This window comes from Sceloporus occidentalis, unplaced genomic scaffold (assembly GCF_023333645.1).
Source record: "Sceloporus occidentalis isolate IW3139 unplaced genomic scaffold, rSceOcc1.0.p SCAF_5, whole genome shotgun sequence".
In the NCBI taxonomy this organism is placed as follows: Eukaryota; Metazoa; Chordata; class Lepidosauria; order Squamata; family Phrynosomatidae; genus Sceloporus; species Sceloporus occidentalis.
In genome coordinates, this window is record NW_028316985.1 from 142,565,476 (window position 1) to 142,585,040 (window position 19,565).

At 37.1% G+C, this 19,565-nt stretch overlaps 1 protein-coding gene across 1 annotated transcript in view; it reads left to right on the forward strand.

Annotated features, from left to right (window-relative positions):
* Window positions 1-19,145, forward strand: part of IQCM (IQ motif containing M) — a 109,415-nt gene extending 90,270 nt beyond the window's left edge. Inside the window, exon 10 of the mRNA XM_089527236.1 lies at window positions 19,012-19,145. Coding sequence (XP_089383362.1) covers window positions 19,012-19,145 — 134 coding nt within the window. The remainder of the gene's footprint in view (window positions 1-19,011) is intronic.
* Window positions 19,146-19,565: the final 420 nt, after the last annotated feature.

A 19,565-nucleotide genomic window follows, 5' to 3' on the forward strand; every position in this document is an offset into this window, starting at 1 on the left:
TTTACCTGTAATTGAATGTACATGCATTCATTCTCCAGATTCAGAGTCTGCATTGCTTTTCAAGCATTCAGACTTCTGTTTTACCAAAGAGTAGAAATAAGGAATCTGGAATCTAATGTCAATGGATAGAATGGGTGGCAGCAGTTGGATGTTTAGCCCTCTGATATCATATAGTTTCCTGGTCCTCTCTAAAAGTCTAAGCAGAACATTGTACCAGCTTGAGAACACAATGTAAAACAATGACAATGACATAGTAGCAGAGGGACATGCTCTAATGAACTGGCTCCCGTTTTAGTAAAGTTGCCATATTCTGCAAATCCTATAGGGTTCTTTGAGCACATAGAATTGATATACACTGTGAATAAGATTGAAGTGGTTTTGTATGTTCTGTGGATTACATAGAAAGATAAAAACTGTAGGAATGGCTATTGAAAATGACAAACTAAAGGGAAATATGCTGAAATTTCAAACAAAATAGTAAGTTCTTTTGAAAGCAGTTTAAGTTCTTTTTAAAACCCATATCCATTTCTAATAGTATGCAATTATAACTTTGGTAAAAGTAATAGTAGTGTATTTTCCTCTCTTCTGAGACAACTGTTTCTTCACTAATCAGAGAGAACATTTAAATTTGCAGTCAATTCAAAAATTCAGGAATGTCAAATTTGTGATTCATACTTGGAGTCTCTGGCACATTGAAAACAACTGACAAGATTGATTTCTAGAAAATTCACCAGTATACTATTCATTTGCTTGAACTGTCTTTTAATTTGGACTTGGAAACATGTTTAGTATTTATTGCAAAATGTGATGATAGGCTATATAACTGAATAGAGTAAGTTGCTATGTTTCTTGTATTTGATAAACACATCCATAAATAATCTACCCCTGCATTCCTGCCTATTCAGTCTTCCTGAAATAAAAACACACAAAAAATCCTGTTTCTGAAAGAGAAATGAATGTTAGATTTGTGGCATAATAGTTAATATTCTATTCCTCTTATTCTTGATTGTTATACATTCTGTGAAAGATGGTCTGTTTTCTTAGTCCTTCTCCATCCGTGTTCCTTCCTAAACAAATCACAGTTTCAACACCCATTAACACCAACTAGAATAATCTCTAAATTACATAGTTTTAGTTTATTGATGTATTACTGTTTTTAATCTCATTTCTTACCTTTTACATCTGTCACATCCTAGATAGTACTGGTGTATTATTGCTGCCATTCCTGACCATGAGCAAAGTAGATGGGGCTTCTAGAAACTGAACATCTGGAGGATTGCATATTCTCCTTAAGTAGACAGTCTACTTATGTTATCAATTCTTTAGAGAATAGTGTCATATCCTACCTTAAACTGAACTGAACTGAACATGTTCTAGCTAGATCCTTCTTTTGTCAAATACAGTACTAACTGATATTATTCTGACATCATTCTGATTGTAAACAAGCTATGACATTTCAGCCACCTTCTCCATATTTAAGATAGGAGGCTTATTGCATGGAAGTTCCACTTAAATGGTGTGAATGTCTGATTAACATATTGACTATTGTATTAGCAAATATTTAAAGGTGGGTGAAATGTACTTTAAAATGCCAGGGGATTCTATGTGGAAGGCTTGTTTTCTTAAGGGGGAATACTATCCTATGAGGCTTCATCTGCAGTCTGAATTGATACAGTTCTGGTGCTGGTTCACCATTTCAGAGACAATTTCATCATGGTTTGTAGTTGTTAAAAGAAAAGTAGTTAGGGATTTGAGGGGGGCATGTGACTCCCTAGAATCCTCCTGATGAATTTATATTGGTTACACTGGTGTGTGGGAAGTACTCCAAGCAGTGCCCATGTGGGCCAAAGCAGCACCCAGGAAGGGCAGGGAGTTGACCAGATGTCACCCACTTTTCTGGGGTGTCACCCCCTTTCTGGGATGTCACACTGTGTGGGCCAGTGATGCTACTGTTTGTGTCATTAAGAACCATCACATTATGCACAGGCTAGAAAAAAGTAAGAATCTCGTTGTTGTTGTTAACTGCCCTCAAGCTCATTTCAGCTCATGGTGACCTGGTGAATAAGACCTCTCCAAGTTCCCCTACCCTCTACCACTCTGCTCAAGTCCTGCAGGCTCACGTCTGTGGTCTCTCTAATTGAGTCCATCCATCTGGCATGCAGTCTTCCTCTCTTCCACCTTTCCTACAACATTGCCTTTTCTAATGAGTCATGCCTTCTCATGGTGTGGGCAAAGTATGACCTCCTCAATTTAGTCATCCTGGCTTCCAGAGAGAGTTCAGGCTTGATCTATTCTAGGACTGATATGTTTGTCTTTTTGGCCATCCACAGTATCCTTAGAAATCTTATCCAGCACCACATCTCAAATGACCTGTTTTTCTTTCTGTTGGTTTTCTTCATGGTTCAGCTCTTAGATCCATACATTGTGATGGAGAATACAATGGCTTCAGTGATCTTAACCTTAATATTCAGTGTTGCACTTTAGGATCTTGTCTAGCTCTTTCATGCCTGTCCTTCCCATTCTTAGTCTTTTGATTTCTTGACTGCAGTCTTGGTTCTGATCAGTGCTTGATCCAAGGTATGGGAACTCTTTGACTATTTCTAGTTTGTTGTCATCTAGGATGAATTCATGTAGATCTTCTGTGGTTATTATTTTTGTTTTCCTTTCTGCATACAGATTGAATAAATAGGGTGGTAGAATGCTGTCTTGCCAGACCCCTTTACCAATTGGGAACCAATCTGTTTTTTTGTAATCTGTTCTGATGGAAGCCTCTTGTCCTGAGTTTGGGTTATGCATCAGGATAATCAAATATATTGCACTCTCAATTCTGTAGCAGCATTGAAATTATTCAGACGGCAGTTCATTATTTCTGCTTAAGTCACATTAATTTAAATGTGATCTAAATCTGCCTAATTCCCTCTTGTTAGCCTGATACATATATGAGGTAGAGAAATTGTGCATGCTTTTAGTGTATGGAGTTTTTTGCATGGATATTTAAATAAGTTTACCTCAATCCGGTTTAACCCCTAATTGGAGCGGCATCCTGATATTATCACAAGGTTTTTGGCTCCAATTTTGCTGCCCGAATAAATCCGGGGTCCTTCCCCACTTCCAGAGCTGCTCCCCGCCGCTCTTTTTGGATCTGGGAGTTTTTCGGCTTGAAAAAATGGCTGCCAGAGCCCTCCTGGAAGTAAGAATGGGCCTGGTATGTATTCAGGCAGCAAGATTGGAGCCAAAAACCTTACAATAATATCAGAATGCTGCCTGAATTAAGGGTTAAACTGAATTGAGGTAAACTGATTTAAATATCCATGCGATAAGTTCCATTTAATTGCTTAAGTAGATGTTATTGATTTGAATATGATGGAGCCATATTTAAATATTTATGGACTGAGGCCAATGTTCCTTATCCTTGGTTGCATGCATGCCAGATATACCTTTACGCACTTTTTACCTCTGTATTTACTATGAAATAACTTCTACCATCAAACTACTAGCTTGTTAAAAGAATGATGGTGAGGTTTTAAGGATCAAAGGTGGATAGCACTCCCCAATGTCCTGGAAACTCTGCTCCAGATGGCTTGGATTACAGCTCCCATTGATGACTGTGAAGGATCATGGGAGTTGAAGTTCACAACATCTAGAGTGTACTATGTTTGGGCCTTATATTCTGCATGCATTCAGAAAGGGAATCTCTTTCCAGCCCTCATGTATTCGAGAAAAATAGAAAATGACACCTGTCTGCCCTGGTTTTGATATGATTTCTTATTTGTTTCTTTGTGTTCCTAAAAGTGCATAAAAGTGAGATAGGAACCACAGGATGGTTTATTAAATAAAATATATTTTCAGAGGCAGTCTGTGGCAAATTGCTGGCATAGCTGCACCAATGTGTTTCATGCATCTCTATTTTCAAGCAAGCTTGCAGATTTGCAGGTGCAATGTGTGTCTACAATTTTATCCTACATTGTACTGCCCTTTTATCAAACTTTATTGGCCTTTTATCTGCACTATTTCTTCTATACTATTCCTTTCAATTTGACTTTTGTGAAACACAAACTTAGCTGAATGAAATTCACCTACTGAACACACTATTCTGCAGTCTATTCTATTTACAAAACATTTTATTCTATACTGATATGGGTATAGTGCCAAAGATTTGAGCTGGTAATGTGCTAGAGGATATGTGCTAGAACACATATAAAGGAATCTAAAATGTATCTAATTTTGATGGTACCCACTGTCCACTACAAAACTCTCCCTGCATGTGTAGGGGATTATTTAGCAACACTTGGTTGAGTAGTGGGGTGGACTTTAAGACAATATGGGAAAATGTTTTTACCTTTAACTAAGATGTGGATGACAGTTTTCTTGCTGTTGTTTTTTAAAACTGTGGTGGCAGCCATCTTCCGATTCCCTACGTCAAGCTGGGGATTTACATGAGGATTTGGAAATTTGCTTCAAATCATGACTTGACAATTTGGAAAGCAGACTGGTTTAATTGTGCTGATTCAGACGCTATCAGATTTGAAGGCTGTTGATTTTGGAAAAAAGGGGGCAGAGAATGTTGTACAAGAGCAGTGTTTTCAGCTGGAGTGGGGAACCATTTTGTGGTTCCGGAACTAGCCCCTCTCAGTAGGCTAGATGGCATGAGATATGGAAGTTGGCTACTGAGTCCAGGTTGGGAAAGGCCTAGCTGAAAGCATCCAATTTCATTTATTATGCTTTCTCACAAGTATCTTTCTTCCTCCTTTGCAGTAAATTGGCAATAGTTACACCAGTAACAACCTCATTTACCAAGCGTATGAGCTGTAATGGAAATGGCACTTTCTGCGAAAGTACAGTATCAGTAGGATTGGGAAAACCTCAAGGTTTGCAGTAGTACAGAAAGTCCAAACCAGCAAACCCTTTTAACTACAAATTGCCGTAAAATATAATACAGTTGATATGAGTTTTTTAAAATAGTAAACAATAAAGTAAAGTAAAAGCACTATTGGTACCTAAGGGGCTTAAATAACAAGAGTTTAAAAGGCCCATGGCAACAACAAAACAAAAATGTCTTAGCCTAGTAATGAAAATGCAGTAATGTGACCAGAGGTATGCTTCCATATGAAAAGCATCTTGCAACATAGGAGCTCACACAGAAAAAGCCTTCACTCTTCTGGTCAGCTCAGAAATTCCAGGTTGAGGAGCTACTCAGAGGTACCTCAGGTTGAAGATGTGCTCCTTCACTCAGAGGAGGGCACACCATTTTAGATTAATTTAGATTAATTTAAATTTAATAATTTCAATCAAATAAAAATTGTCATCCTTTGATAGAACACAAAAACAGCTGTCTGAAGTATCCACTTTACTCTGCTTAATTGTACCATTGGTATGACTTTATCCATCTTACACATATGCATCTCTGACTTCATGAACATATGGTAAAATCTTTCATTTTACTGTTCTGGAAATTCAGATATATTGCATAATTAATAGAGCCTAGTCAGTAACTGATGCCTAAAAAAAGAATTTTACACTTTTTTAAAATAAATTCTTTTTTGTTAAAATGTGAGAACAGCTAATGATAACATCTGCAACATGATCTGGTATTTGTTGTTGTATGGGGTAAATGGAAAATGTTATCTCAGTATACAAGCTGAATGATAAAACAGCTTAAAAGGTGGTTTAGAAAAAAGTAGAAACAGAGCTTTTACATTAGGATATACAGTATGCATGGCAGAAATATCATTCACTTTGATTTTAAGGTTATAAATGGCATTTAAATTTCTTTCATAGATATAATAGTGTATCAGTTGGTAAGCAAGTATAATTAATTACATTTACAAGGGGACAGGGGCATGGGGATAGATCCATGAGTAAAAAACAAACAAATCAAAATCCACAGCTGGGTATTATGGTTTTTTGGTTCTTGTGACTAACAAATATGGAACACAAGTATGCAAGCCTTCAGATTCTCCAGAAGTCCTAATCAGGTTAGTCAATACAAAAAGAAGAAGATCAGAAAGAATGAAAAAATCAGACATGAAACTTTTTCAGTCTCATGATGGTATTGCAAAATGAGTGATTTATTGGTAGGTTACAAGCTTCTGATGATACCTAGCAAAATATACTGGGGCAAAGAAGCAATGTCCAGTCACTGATTTGGAAAGCACAAAGGCCATTTGCAGCTCAGAGATTTCATGTTTGCCTCGGGCGAAGCACACAAAATTCCTGAGTCAGCACATAAGGACAAAAAAGCAAGAATTTTTTTTAAAATAAGCAAAGCAAAGTAAGTGGGGCACTATATTTTGAAAAAAGACAGTTGAAGCCAAAAGACTGTACCTGTAAGAGGAGACTGGGTCCTTGGAGATGCTGAGAGACACTTTATTGTAAATATGTGAATTAATTTATTATGTCTTTTTATTGCCCAGTTTGGCCAGGATAACCCAATCCTTTATTTGTTTTGTTCACACCAAAACAAAATAACCCCCAGCTATGTTTTCAATTCAAATTTCTTGATCTGGGCCATTGTCTCTTTAGTCATACAGTCATTTTGTGAAAACAGAAATATCTTAAGTTATTAATCAATCTTAATTCTCTTACTGTTCAGTTTCTACAGAGATCTTGTAGCACCTTTGAGACTGAGAAAGAAGTTGGCAGCATGAGCTTTCATAGAATCAGCTATATCTTTGATTACTATTCAGTTGTTATTGATGCCACCATTCTGCTTCCTATGTGCTGTATTCTCTTGGCTAGTCTGGAAGCACCCTTGATCTGTATAAATTTGAACATAGGGTGCAGAACTAAGGATAAGACACCATGAGGGAGATTGGCATGGAAGGCATTTTTGGAAATCATTCAAGAAATGCACTAAATTCTCAAAATGCTGTATAGTTATTCATGGGCAGATAGGGAGGGTTTGCAGATGGAAAAGACAGATAAACATACAGAATATATACTGAAGAACCAAAGAAACAAACTTGCTGCAGTTCCTAGCTACACTAATTCTAAGCCTGGGGTAAAGTCAGTGCTAGTGATATATAGGACAAGGAAAGACTTTAATGGAATCTATCTCCATCTCTCTCGGGCTCTTTCTCAACTCAGTGCCTTTAATCTTTCTCTTGGTTTTTTTTCTCACTTCAGTGACCTTTCTCCTTCCTTGATTGTGTAATAGCATAAAGACAGACTGGTAGGAAACCTGCAAGTCCATTTTGTCAACACTACCAAATTGGGAAGGGGGAAGTGTTATGAAAAACCAACTCCAATTGGAAATAATGTGGTGGTGGGGATTTAATAATAATAATAATAATAATAATAATAATAATAATAATTTTTAATTTTTTATCCCGTCTCTCCCACAGGATCGAGGCAGCTTACAACAGCAATAAAATATAATATAAAATATATCATACATTATAAAGTACATCTCATTATTCCCTCCCTCCCAAAACAATATGATAATAAAATACCATTAAAACAATAAGAACAGTCAAAACAATCAAAACAATCCACAGCAGGGAGATGGGCAATTTGGAGTGTTTGATGTAATTTCTTTCAGTTCCTTTCACCATTCCTGAACAATTTGTGTGAGGAAACCAGAGGCCTAATATTTGATCGAATGCCAACACAGTGGCAGAAATAGAGGAGGTCCCATGTGTGATCTCTGGCATTCCCGAGAAAGACATTTGTCCAAGATCCAGAAATCTGTGGCCAAATCCAAGTCAGAGGAGACTATACTGGGTTACACTAGAGGAGGAATGGGCACACTGCAGCCTGAAAGCCATGGGTGTCCTCCAAGCCCATTGTAAAGGATTCCATAGTGGTCCTCAGCACTCTACAATGCCCTCCATTAAAAAAAAAAAGCTGATATCACAATGTGCCATCAAAATTCAATGGTGAACGTCTGAATGCATTGCAGTCAATACAAAAAAGAATTGAATGCTATTATTAGTATCTCACTAATTAGAGTGCATTTAGTTGTCAATGGGAAAATCAGTATCAAACTCTATATTACGTTCAGTACTCAAAAACATAGAGTCATATTCAGAAACCAATATCATAGTCAATATTAATTAAAACCAGTTTAAGAACATTAAGGTTCATTTATATATGAATATAAATTTAATTCTAATTAATCAAAAGTGAATGGTGGGTTTATTTGTCAATATAATTAATATTTCCTGATACAAAAAAAAAAAAAAAATACCAAGGAGTTTTGTTTCTGTTAATGACGGGAATTCTATTTGTTAGTGGTTAGACAGACAAAGAAACAGACAGATACAAAAGTACAGTATGACCTCCATATATATGGGTCTGATAACTTCAGTTCCAGTTATTCACATCCACGGTAAAATGGTCTCTCTAGGTATCTGGAAGTCCTCCAGTGGTCAAATATAGGAATCACTATTATCCATGGCATTTACTAACTTTGGTAAGTCTTGGAACATATCCTGGCTGGATACAGGGGGTGGCACTCTAGTTTAATTTTATTTTTTTACTAAAAAAGGCTGCCACACTTCCCATCAGCCCATGCTCCTTGGATGTGAAGCCCTCAGGCATTTCCTAAAGCCCAAAATGGGTCTCTCAGAGGTTGCCCATCTTGCACCAGACCATGACCTGGGATGGGGCAGTTTCCTATGCTATAATTTCCAGCATTCTGTAGCAGAGCATCTGTTTCATGTTGAAATAAATGTAGGGATTGTAGATTTTGCTTATGGAAGGCAAAGGCATTAAATACTGCATATCTTCTAACTATACATGTACAGTTGGTATGATAAAAAATGTTATGACTGAAATTTAAAAGATCATAACTTTCACTCGTAACTTTTTTTTATCATGCTAAGCTCACAAATTCACAGGATAAGGTGTGAAATAGCTAGTGCCAGTGTTGACAACACCCTAATAATGACACTGTAAATGACTTGATTGTGATTTTTATTATCTTGGATCAAAATAGACATTTTCTACATTAAGAGGATTATGATCTTAAAATTTATGGGAAAGTTTTAAACTCCTAAAAAGAGAAAATATTCATCTTCAAGCTGTCAGTGTAGCTAACCAGAGTTTTATTAGTGAAATGTCTGTGTTAATAGATGCTCAGTGACAATATTGCGGTAACTTTTTTCTGTTGCTACATGACAGCCCAAAGGAAGCATGAAACTCTTATCAATGCAGCCATATAAATACTAATTCTTATGCACTTTACATTTATATAAGGGTGACACAGAGTTGTTTGTGCAGAGCATCACAATGTAAGGAACAATCAAGATCAGTCATCCACTGCTTTGTATCACCAGCTGAGTGGCCTCAACAATAATGCAGTTTGGGATTATTGTTCTTTTTAAAAAGTGCTAATATTAGAACAAAATGTAATCACAATTATTTCAAATACTAATTGCATGCTCTCTTTTTGGCAACTGAATGTTGTCTTTGCAACAGGCTTTATATAGGTTTTGGATAAAGCCAGTTAATAAATAGTTTGGGAGGGCAAGCGTTTTTATATGTGCTTCTGGTACAGTAGGTTATGATGCTCATCACCCTTCTGAGCCCTCACTGATCCAGAGAGGAATGTTGATACCAGCTTGGAAGCAGTCTGAGTTGCAAAGTGGCCCAAAAACTTCAGCTGGAACAAGGGAATTGGTCAGCTCTTCAACATTTATTGAGTTAGGACAAACTACTCGTTTGGGATGGATAAGTCTTCCATTATCATCTTCTACATCATTCATATTTTCCAAACTCATCCTCCTCTGTTTCTGCATCAGTAGTGATTTTTTTTTAAAGTTGGCATGAAAACACACATTTTTGTATACAATTTCCCCCAATGCTTGCATTTTTGTAAACATTTGCTGACATCCAACATAGCAGTTACAGGTTTGTAATCTAAAATTATGTATTCAGATATCCTGTGTATATTGTGCCATGATCCTAAATAATCATCTTAAGGGAACCACTCCGAGCAATGGAGATTTACAGAGACCTGCAGTGTGGCTGAGTGGCTTGGGGTGGGAATGGGATAGCCACATCATCCTGAAGTGCCTACTCACCTGTGCTGCAGGCCTCCATTGTTTGGTGAGGCTTCAGTTTAAGATAGATTCTAGTGGTTGTTCTTTTCGATCATTCATGACTGCATTTCCATTGATACAAATGCAGTGTAAGTGCTCAGCCATTTTCTCCCAATGTATTATTACTTTCTTGTTGTTGTGTGCCTTCAAGTCATTTCTGACTGTTGGCAACCCTAAGGTGACCCTATCATGGGGCATTCTTGGCAAGGTTTGTTCAGAAGGGGTTTCCCGTTGCCTTCCTTTGAGGTTGAGAGAATGGAACTTGCCCAAAGTTGCTCAGTAGGTTTCCATGGCTGAGCAGGGATTTGCACCCTGGTCTCCCAGTGTCCTGGTCTGACATTAAAACCATGCGCCATGTTGGCTCACTTTTTATTTCTTTACTTAATTTATTTTCTGCCTCAACATGATTAAGTACTGTAAAAGATAAAGTTAAAAACATGATAAGCAGAATTAAATAGATTTTCATATTAAAACAACAACTAAATTAAAAGATTTTTAACAAAAACACACAAATACACTAAAAATATAGCATACTGTATATATTCATGTATAAGTCTAGAAATTTTAGTAAAAAAATTGACCACAAAAACCTAGGTCGACTTATCCACAGGTCAATGTAAATAGTACACTTTAAATTTTATTCAAAAGGGAACCATCCCTGGTGAAAGGCAAGAGTACAACCTGTCTTGAAAGCACTGTCCTCCCTTTACTCTCTCTTCCATCCAGCCTTTGAGCCAAAAGGGTTATGCCTGCCATAATTTTATAGGTTCTTTGGCATTGTTTTCCTTTGCTTCATTATTTAGATCCTTTGTTGTATGTCCCTAAGTTTTACCCTTGACTTATCCTATGGTCATATCAAAATCCATAATTTTGCCTCCAAAACCTGTCCTCGACTTATACATGAGGTCGACTTATAGTTGAGTATATATGGTACTCTGTTGAAAGCACCTTCCTCTGTGGCCACACATCTGCCAGAAAGCTTGCTTGCAGAAAAGGATGTTTATTTCCCAGCAAAAGGACAATAGGAAAGCCTAACCACTCTTGAAAGGCAGTTCCACAATCCGGCAGGACCCTCCCACACCCCAGAAGGTCCTCACTCACTCCTGTCTTCATCAAACATACATATACATGGGTATGAGAGAAGTGCGTGTCTGGAAGACCTCAAAAACCAGGCAGGCTGATAAGAGAAAATACTGCATGCAGTATTCTTTAATGTATATTTTAAAATATGGGAAAATCACACTCTCTCTTCCTAAGAGGAAGTCAAATGCAAACCTCCTCGCAACAAATCTTGCTAAAACAAACAAACAAAGAAAGAAACAAAGAAACAAAAACCCTCTGTAGGGTTATCAATAGTTGGAGTCAAACTGAAGGCACCTAACAATAACAGCACTATCTGGGAAAGTGCAAATTAGGTTGGACCATGTTAAAATATTTACCAAACAATTGTTGGCCCTATCTGTTCTACTGGCCCTAAGCTAAGATTGGGGGATGAGGTGTGGACTGAATATTATGTAGAAGCACATCTTGTTCAGAGCTAGAAGTGATCTGTTGAAGTTAGCCCTGACATTTAATTCGCTGTCCTTATTGCATCAAAATCTTGGCAGCCATATTTATAAATTAACAAGTCTCAAAAGAAGGCGGGAGTTCAAAACTGACCTTTTAGATGACAGTTTCATATTAATCTTCTATAGATCTGCTAATTCAGAGATTCAAAAACACCTTTTGTTTGCTTTGCTTTTTTTAAAAAAATCTAGCAAAGAATGCATTATTCATCCACTGTGTTTCTCACTGGAAAAATAAAGAAATGTAGGAAATACTGAAAATAGTGTGCATATGTTTGCTTTTTAACTGGTTTTATTTTTTTCTCTGGGTACCAAAGCAGCTAGTAACAGTCATAATATACTTTTACATAAGAACTACAGTATAGAGATAGAAAGAATAGTCATGTTTTATTAGCTGAGGCAAGGTGTTTCAAGAAACCCTGGCGGGATACAAACCGCTGCTTTGTGGCGCTTCCCCGCCGCCGCCGTTTGCTCCGCGCGGGAGCTGCAGCAGCCAAACCGCGCGGCTCCCGCGCGGAGCAAAAAAGAAGCTCCAAAATGGAGCTTCTTTTGGAGTCACGTTTGCGACGTAGCGAGGCGCCAGAGGCACACTCGCTACGTCACAAAGGAAGCGACGCGTACGGACGCTCAGCGTCCGATACGTCAAGATGGCTGCGTCTGTATGAACAGGGCGCCGCCATCTTGTACTTATTCAATACGTATTAGGGTTAGGGGGGTGCGGAAGCATCGCCCCTTCCTAACCCTAGTACGTATTGATGACGTACTATTTGGCGGTTTGTATCCCGCCCAGGTCAGGTAGAATAATGAGAGCTGAAAGAGTCCTTGCATTTAATAAAGCCTGATTTGAAATCTTCATCAAGGCAAAATACACAAGGCTTTTTGTGCAGAAAATGTGTTTCCTATGCAGGAAATGTTGTCTGTGAAGAAAACTTATTTTAAGTGCAACACTCACATGTATTTCCAAGTTCCTGAAGCACAAACCATGTTTGATGTTCCTGAAGCACAAATATTCTTGCAGGTGTGTGGGTGGGAGGGGAATAGTGGAAGAATTACTTAGTCCTGTTTATAAGAATGAAGAACATAAAGATTTACATCCTTGCTTTAATTACAGCAAAATACCTATTTTCTGTTCTGGTGTCACATAATTGCTTACTAGGTTTGTACAAATACTTCCTCTTTTCTTGATAAAGAGGTAAGCATCTTTTATCACAGCTGCTTAAAGAGTGAGTCTTTGCTTCTTTTTCTTTTCTTGCTAATACATTTTAAATGCTGTGCTGAATCCATATTAAGTGTGATTTCCCATGTATTAAGGTTAATAGAATTTTAGCCTTATTCCTTAATACATATTCAAATGGATTATCTTTTCAGTCATATGAAACTGCTCTATTTAGGGCTTAAGGTTCAATTCACAATAGCTAAATGTGTGAGAACTGATCAGAACATGTGCATTTTATTTAAATTTCATTTGCACTCTCTCTGTTTTATTTAAGCACACACTCAGCAAGCGAGACAGACAGAAAATGAAAACTGCAGATTTGTTTTCTTGCTGCTCTTAAGTGAAAAATCATTTTTGTCTAAATTGATTGGTTATATAAGAGTAATGTGAAGATACTAATTATGTGTTATAAATATCTCTGGAGCCATATGTTGATACAAAGTTTTGAAAATGAATAAATGCAAGGTGTTTTTTGGGGGGTAGGGGTAGTATGACACGTAAATCCTGAAGCATATGAATTAATCATAGCTATAATTTGTAAAACAACGCTTTTTTTAAAAAAAAAGTCATGCCTTTTAAGAACAACCTTTTGGTAAATAGTTACCAAAAGTGTTTCTTAAAACTGAGTCATACGATTCACAGGAGATTATCAAACAGGGAAAAGGATGTCCTTGTCCCGTCCTTTTCCAATCTTTGTTCGTAGTCACAGAATGGCCTTTCACACAACATCGCGTTGATTCAGATATTTCCCCATCAGTGAAGCGCTAGTGACTGTGATGGCACAAAAGACTTTTATACAATATCTCCCTGATCCTGTCATTGTCCTGTCCATGAGATGGAACTGTCCTGTCATTGCCCTTCATTTTGTAATAATGGAAGAACCCATTAATACAATTCCACTTCGCTGACAGGATAATGACAGGATCAGTGTGGCATGTATGAATGTCTTTTGCACAATCACGGTCTCGAATGGGATAAGGATGGGAGAGTGATCCGCTTTGCTCCCTTCCCTGTCTGATAATCTCCAAAGTCATATAATAGAAAGAGCCTCTATAGAGCTGGAGCTGTTTCCCTCTTCCTTGACAAAAGAACTTGGTTTCCAAGATCACTGCAAATTAAACTGTGTGTGCTCATCCTTTTGTCATTAACCAAGTCTCATAAACAAACAATTCAAAAGAGCCTTAAATATTTGATGAGAATTGTGAAGGGGAAGAAACATCTAAAGCAAGACCCATGTTAAGTGGATAGAAGGTGATAACAACTACTAGAATCCCTTGTATATATAATAATAATAAATCTTCTTCTTCTTCTTCTTCTTCTTCTTCTTCTTCTTCTTGTATATTTGTTTAGTACTTCCACAGGAATTTTGCAGGTGTGGCTTTTTGCAGTTATGTCATCCATCTGTTTCCTTTCTTTATGTTTGTTATCATTCTGGCTTCCACTTTTCCCCTTTGATTTGTAATGTTTTTTCCCAGATTTACATTTTACAAAAATAATATCTTCTGGATTTGGCTGGTGGTCCAAAATATTGCCTTTAATAGTGACCAGACAAGCCTGCCTTGAAGTTCACAAACAGAATGCAGTATAATGGATGTAAATATATCATGTTATTTTCCCCTGGTATTTATTAAGCAAATGTGGATTGCTCCATAAAATTGAAGTCCATTTTTTAAATATCATGGCTAATGGTTTTTGATAGACCAGTTTTTATAGACCACCGGCCATGTTGGCTGGCAGGTTCTGTGAGTTGTATCCCAAAAAGTAATTTTTCCAAACTCTGTGATAAACATCTCTTTCATGAATTTGTCCAACCTCATTTTAAAGCCACCTGGGCTATTGGCCTTCACAATATCATGTGAAAATTAATCTTATTTTATTCCTGCTTTGCATGAAGTAATTCTTATTCTTCTGATCAGTTTTATTGCAGATAGTGTTTAGGAGCAATGAACATTGATTTCTCTTTATTTACTCTTCCCACATCTCTCATACATTTTTAACATGTCTCCCATGTCTTGCTTTAGTTGTTTCTTCCCCTTAAAAAAAACGCCCAGCCTTTTTACTCTTTTAAATGGGAGACACTGCCTTATTAAAGGGGAGACACTCTGTCTTTCTCGGTCTTTCTGACCTCTTTCTTTTACCCTTTCTACAAATACAGAAAAACATTGTTCTGTAATATCCATTCTGAGATCTTGTTACCAAACAAGATGCATGTAGTTTTTAAAATGTAGATATATCATAGATTTGTATAGGTTTATATGATGCCTGTGGATTTATTTACATTCCTTTTTTTAAAAAAAAACTACTCACAGATGCTAAACAGGTCGTTTTCAGAGATTTAGAACTATATCAAAATGTTTCAAGCGACCGTCTTACCATGGGGGGGGGGTATCAATTTCTATTTCAGCTCTCATTTCATTATCCTTTCACTCAGCCTAGTCAAACGCATTTGGAATCCTTTACAGCCTGTGTGGAGATTTCTCCTGAATAAATTAGAACAATAAATCAATAAATTGCCCGTTTCATAGTTCACCTCTAAATACTTACAGTGTGGCCTGTTTATTGTACACACACTCTCTCTTTCTCTCTCTGTGTAACAGAGCCTGGATCTTCTTGTAATGGAGGGTGGAACAGAGTTTTCTTTATGGGGGATGGAAGAAACAGAACCTCTATTGCAGTGTATGTAGATACAGCAGAGCTTCTATTGCACTGTCTGTGTTTGCGTATGATTCTACAGTTCGTCTGATGACTTATGGCAACCCTGTGAATTTCAAAAGATTTTCTTAGGCAAGGAATACTTAGAGGTAGTTCTGCCTGTTCTTTCCCTTGAAATATAATCTACAGCACCTGGCATTCATCCAAGTACTAAACAGCGTTGACTGCTCAGCATCCAAGATCAGATGGAATCTGCTGCCTGAGGCCTCTTTATTTCAGAGGAAGTCTTCATTCCAGTGGAGGAGGTGTCTCCAGCACTCTGGGATTTTTTAAACTGTATCAATTAAAAAAACAAACCCTCAGTGTAAATAAAATGTTGTACTAGGTGCCAGGAATTGCCAGCAAATAGCGAGGGACAACATAAATGTTAGTTGGTTATTTTTTTTAAAAAAAAAGACAAGAACTACAACTACAAATAATAAAATCTCTAGCAACATTTGGCCATCATTTCCTCATCCCAGTCTACATGCTTATTACCAGTGCCAAAGTATTCCAAAAGATTGGTAAGGCAACATCCCTTTTGCAAACACCTTCTTCAATCCAGGCTTGTTCTTTACATGGCACCAGTGTGATTGCTGAAATTCATTGCCTGTGATTGCTGAGACCTGTTAGATAAGAACCCTAACAAACTGACACCCCTACACACTGCAGGTCTATGGTTATGCAATATATAAAATTATATAACCCAATTCAGCTCTGCATTCATTTACAACCTTTTTTGTCAGCAATAAATCTTGTAAATTTAGTGTATGAATTCATTTTAAATCTTTTAAACTTATTGCATGAGTTGATGGACATCCTCTTTCTCTATATGTATGTAGGTGTATCTAAGGGGTGTATGTACAGCCTGCCTGCCCCGACCATGGCTTGCATCCATGGATTTAAGCATCCATGGATGGCAAGCTCCATCACCCTTAATGGCTGCATATGCACATGGCCACTGAAAACCACGAGACTTGAGGTCCCACAGTTTTTTGCATCTGTGGGAGGGGGAATCTGGAACAAAACCACTGTGGATACTAAGGGCTGACTGTTTGTAATCTTTTACATTTATTTTTGTTGTTATGTGTCTTCAAGTTGTTTCTGACTTTTGATGACTCTAAAAGGAACCTATCACACATTTTTTCTGGCAAGGTTTTTTGCCTTCCCCTGAGACTGAGAGAGTGTGATTTGCCCAAGGCCACTCAGTGAGTATCCATGACCAAGTGGGGATTTGAACCCTGGTCTCCAGAGTCCTAGTCCAATGCTCAAACCATTGTACTTCTCTGGCTTTCCATTTCTATAGTTATACATTATATACAATATGAATGGAAAATATAAAGTCTTGTATATATAAAACATTGCAGTTAGAGACTAATAAAAACTTCAGTTAGAGGCTAATAAACACCATGGGGCATATTCGGCTCTAACTGAAGTATTATATACTTCAGTCAGAGTTATTGAATCCACATGATTTGTGTAAACACTGAGTCCATGTAATTTGTGTAAGTATAAATAAAGTAGCCCAACTGACCCATTGAATCCATATGTGATTTGTGTAAGTACTGATTCATTGAATAAGCAATTGAAGCGATAGTCCTGTTGTAAGGGGGAGCAGAAGTTGAATTTAGCCCTCTTTGTCTGAGGAGCCAAATTTTTGTGTTGCTACATAATATTATCAGCAGAAATTATTGCTGTTTCCACATTGAGAAAAAGGATGTTTTGTCTCAAAGCACTTTCAATATCTCTGCAGGCAGTCTCATGCTTACACTTAAAGTACACTAGACAAAGCACTGATACAGTCAATTTTAAAATATTGTATATACAAGATTTTATGTTTTTTACTAGATTAAACATATAAAATATGAGATGCTTCAGTGTGAAACTTGAGTCAGCTGTGTTTTCGTGCCAGTAAGTTTCATATGTTTATATAAAATGTCTGTTTCTTACACACACACACTCATGCATTGAGTTTAAATGATTCAATATATATATATATATATATATATATATATATATATATATATATCCAAAATATTTTACATTACAATTGTAAAATACCTGTATGTACATTTAACTGTGAAAGGTAAATTGTTGCCTCCCCCACTTTTTTGGACTACTGAAATCAATTTGATGAAATATTTCTTTCTCCCCAGCCCCCCATGGATAACCAGATTGAAATTGTTCTGTTGTATTCTGCCTTAACCTAACCTAGTTTGTTTCCACTTGTGTTTCTAGAAAGGTTGGATAAAATTTCCTGTTTTTCTTTCCTTGCAATGGGTTTTTGCTCTAAGGCAGCTCAGGTTAATTTAGCTAATTATTCAGAGTTTGATCTGAGAAAGTGGGCTCTGCCAGTTCTTTATGTGTGGAGAATCTCTCCTGCCCTCTAGAGGAAGTTAGGGTCAACCACTTGGTTGCCTGCCTTTCTGCGACATCAGTCTTTCCCCTTGATCTGCACCTGACAGTTGGTAGCCTTTGCTGTTCTGAAGTAACCATTTACTAGCATTATTTCTCTCTCCATGATCCTATTTAAACAAAATAGAGAACAAAGAGGGTAAACTATTTTGAATTACATACTTTACTTGGGCAGAGAAGATGAAAATGTTTACACAATTCTTCCTCCCTCCCTGAGTAATCAATAAAGGTATTTCTAAAGATGTAGTAATACTCTTGTTGCAAAAGGCCTAATTTTGTCACTTTGGTGTACCAGAAAACGTTATGGCAAAGTGGAACTCAAGGACATAGCGACATTTTCTCAGTGACTAAGCATCATCTTTTTGACATTAATTTAATGACTATTTTTGTTGCAATGTATTACATTAACTTTGCAGTTGAGCACCCTGTAATAGTTTGTATAGCACTTGGAATAATATAATTGCAGAGTTGGAAGGGATCACAAAGGCCATGTAGTCCAGCCCCAAGCTATGCAGGAATATGTAACTAAAACAATCCTGAAATATGGCCATCCAACCTCTGTTTACTGTTTATACTCATGTATAAGTCTAGAAAGTTTTGTAAAAAAATTGACACATAAAAACTGAGTCGACTTATCCATGGGTCAATGTAAATACTGGTGAAAGGCAAGAGTATAATCTGTTTTGGAAGCATTGATCCCCTCTACTCTCTCATCCATCCATCCTTTAGTGTGAGCACTAACAGTTATGTCTGCTGGAATTTTGTAAATTATTTGGCATTATTTTCCTTTGCTTCATCCTTTAGATCCTTTGTTACCACGCACCTAAGTTTTACCCTTGACCTATCCATGGATCATATCAAAATCCATAATTTTGTCCTCAGAACCTACCCTTGACTTATACATGAGGTCTACTTACAGTTGAGTATATACAGTAAATACTCCAAATAAGCAGAGTCCCTCATATAATCTGTTACTCCTGTTGCCTTCATCCATAATAAATCCCAATTATGTAGCTCTTTGGGGTAAAATTTATTTGTGTAAAATTAATCTACCAATGTCTCTGTTGATTTTCTGTTACAGAGCATGGACATCCAGATTTAAAGACAGATGTTCGAGTTGCTGGAGCCTTAGTAGCTATGTCAATGCGAGAGAGGAAGAATAAAGACTGTAAGATTGAAGAATCTCCATTTCCAGTTAAACAGAGATTAATATAGGATGAAGTAAATGGCACCATTTGATGGATTATAATGATCCTCCATTGAAGCCTTACCTTTAAATTCAGTGTAGAAATTTTGAAGAAATATCTGAGAATGTACTGGAAAGTGGCTCCTTTTTCTAGAGTCTGATGTGCACAGAAGACAACGGAAACATCACTCTTGAGTCTATGCTGTACACTACATTCCTGCATAGTTAAAACCAGTGTGCTTAGGATTTAGCAACTCTAATAGACACTATTATTTTGCTTTTGGCTTGCTGTATGGCAGTGTAAATGAAATAAACATGCCAGTGCTTTGGGTGCAAAGATTTACAGCCATATTTGTGCCTTTTGATCTCAACATTCTTCTTTCTGCATGTGTCTCCCCCCCCCACCCAACAATACCCTAGAATCATAGAATCATAGAGTTGGAAGTCAC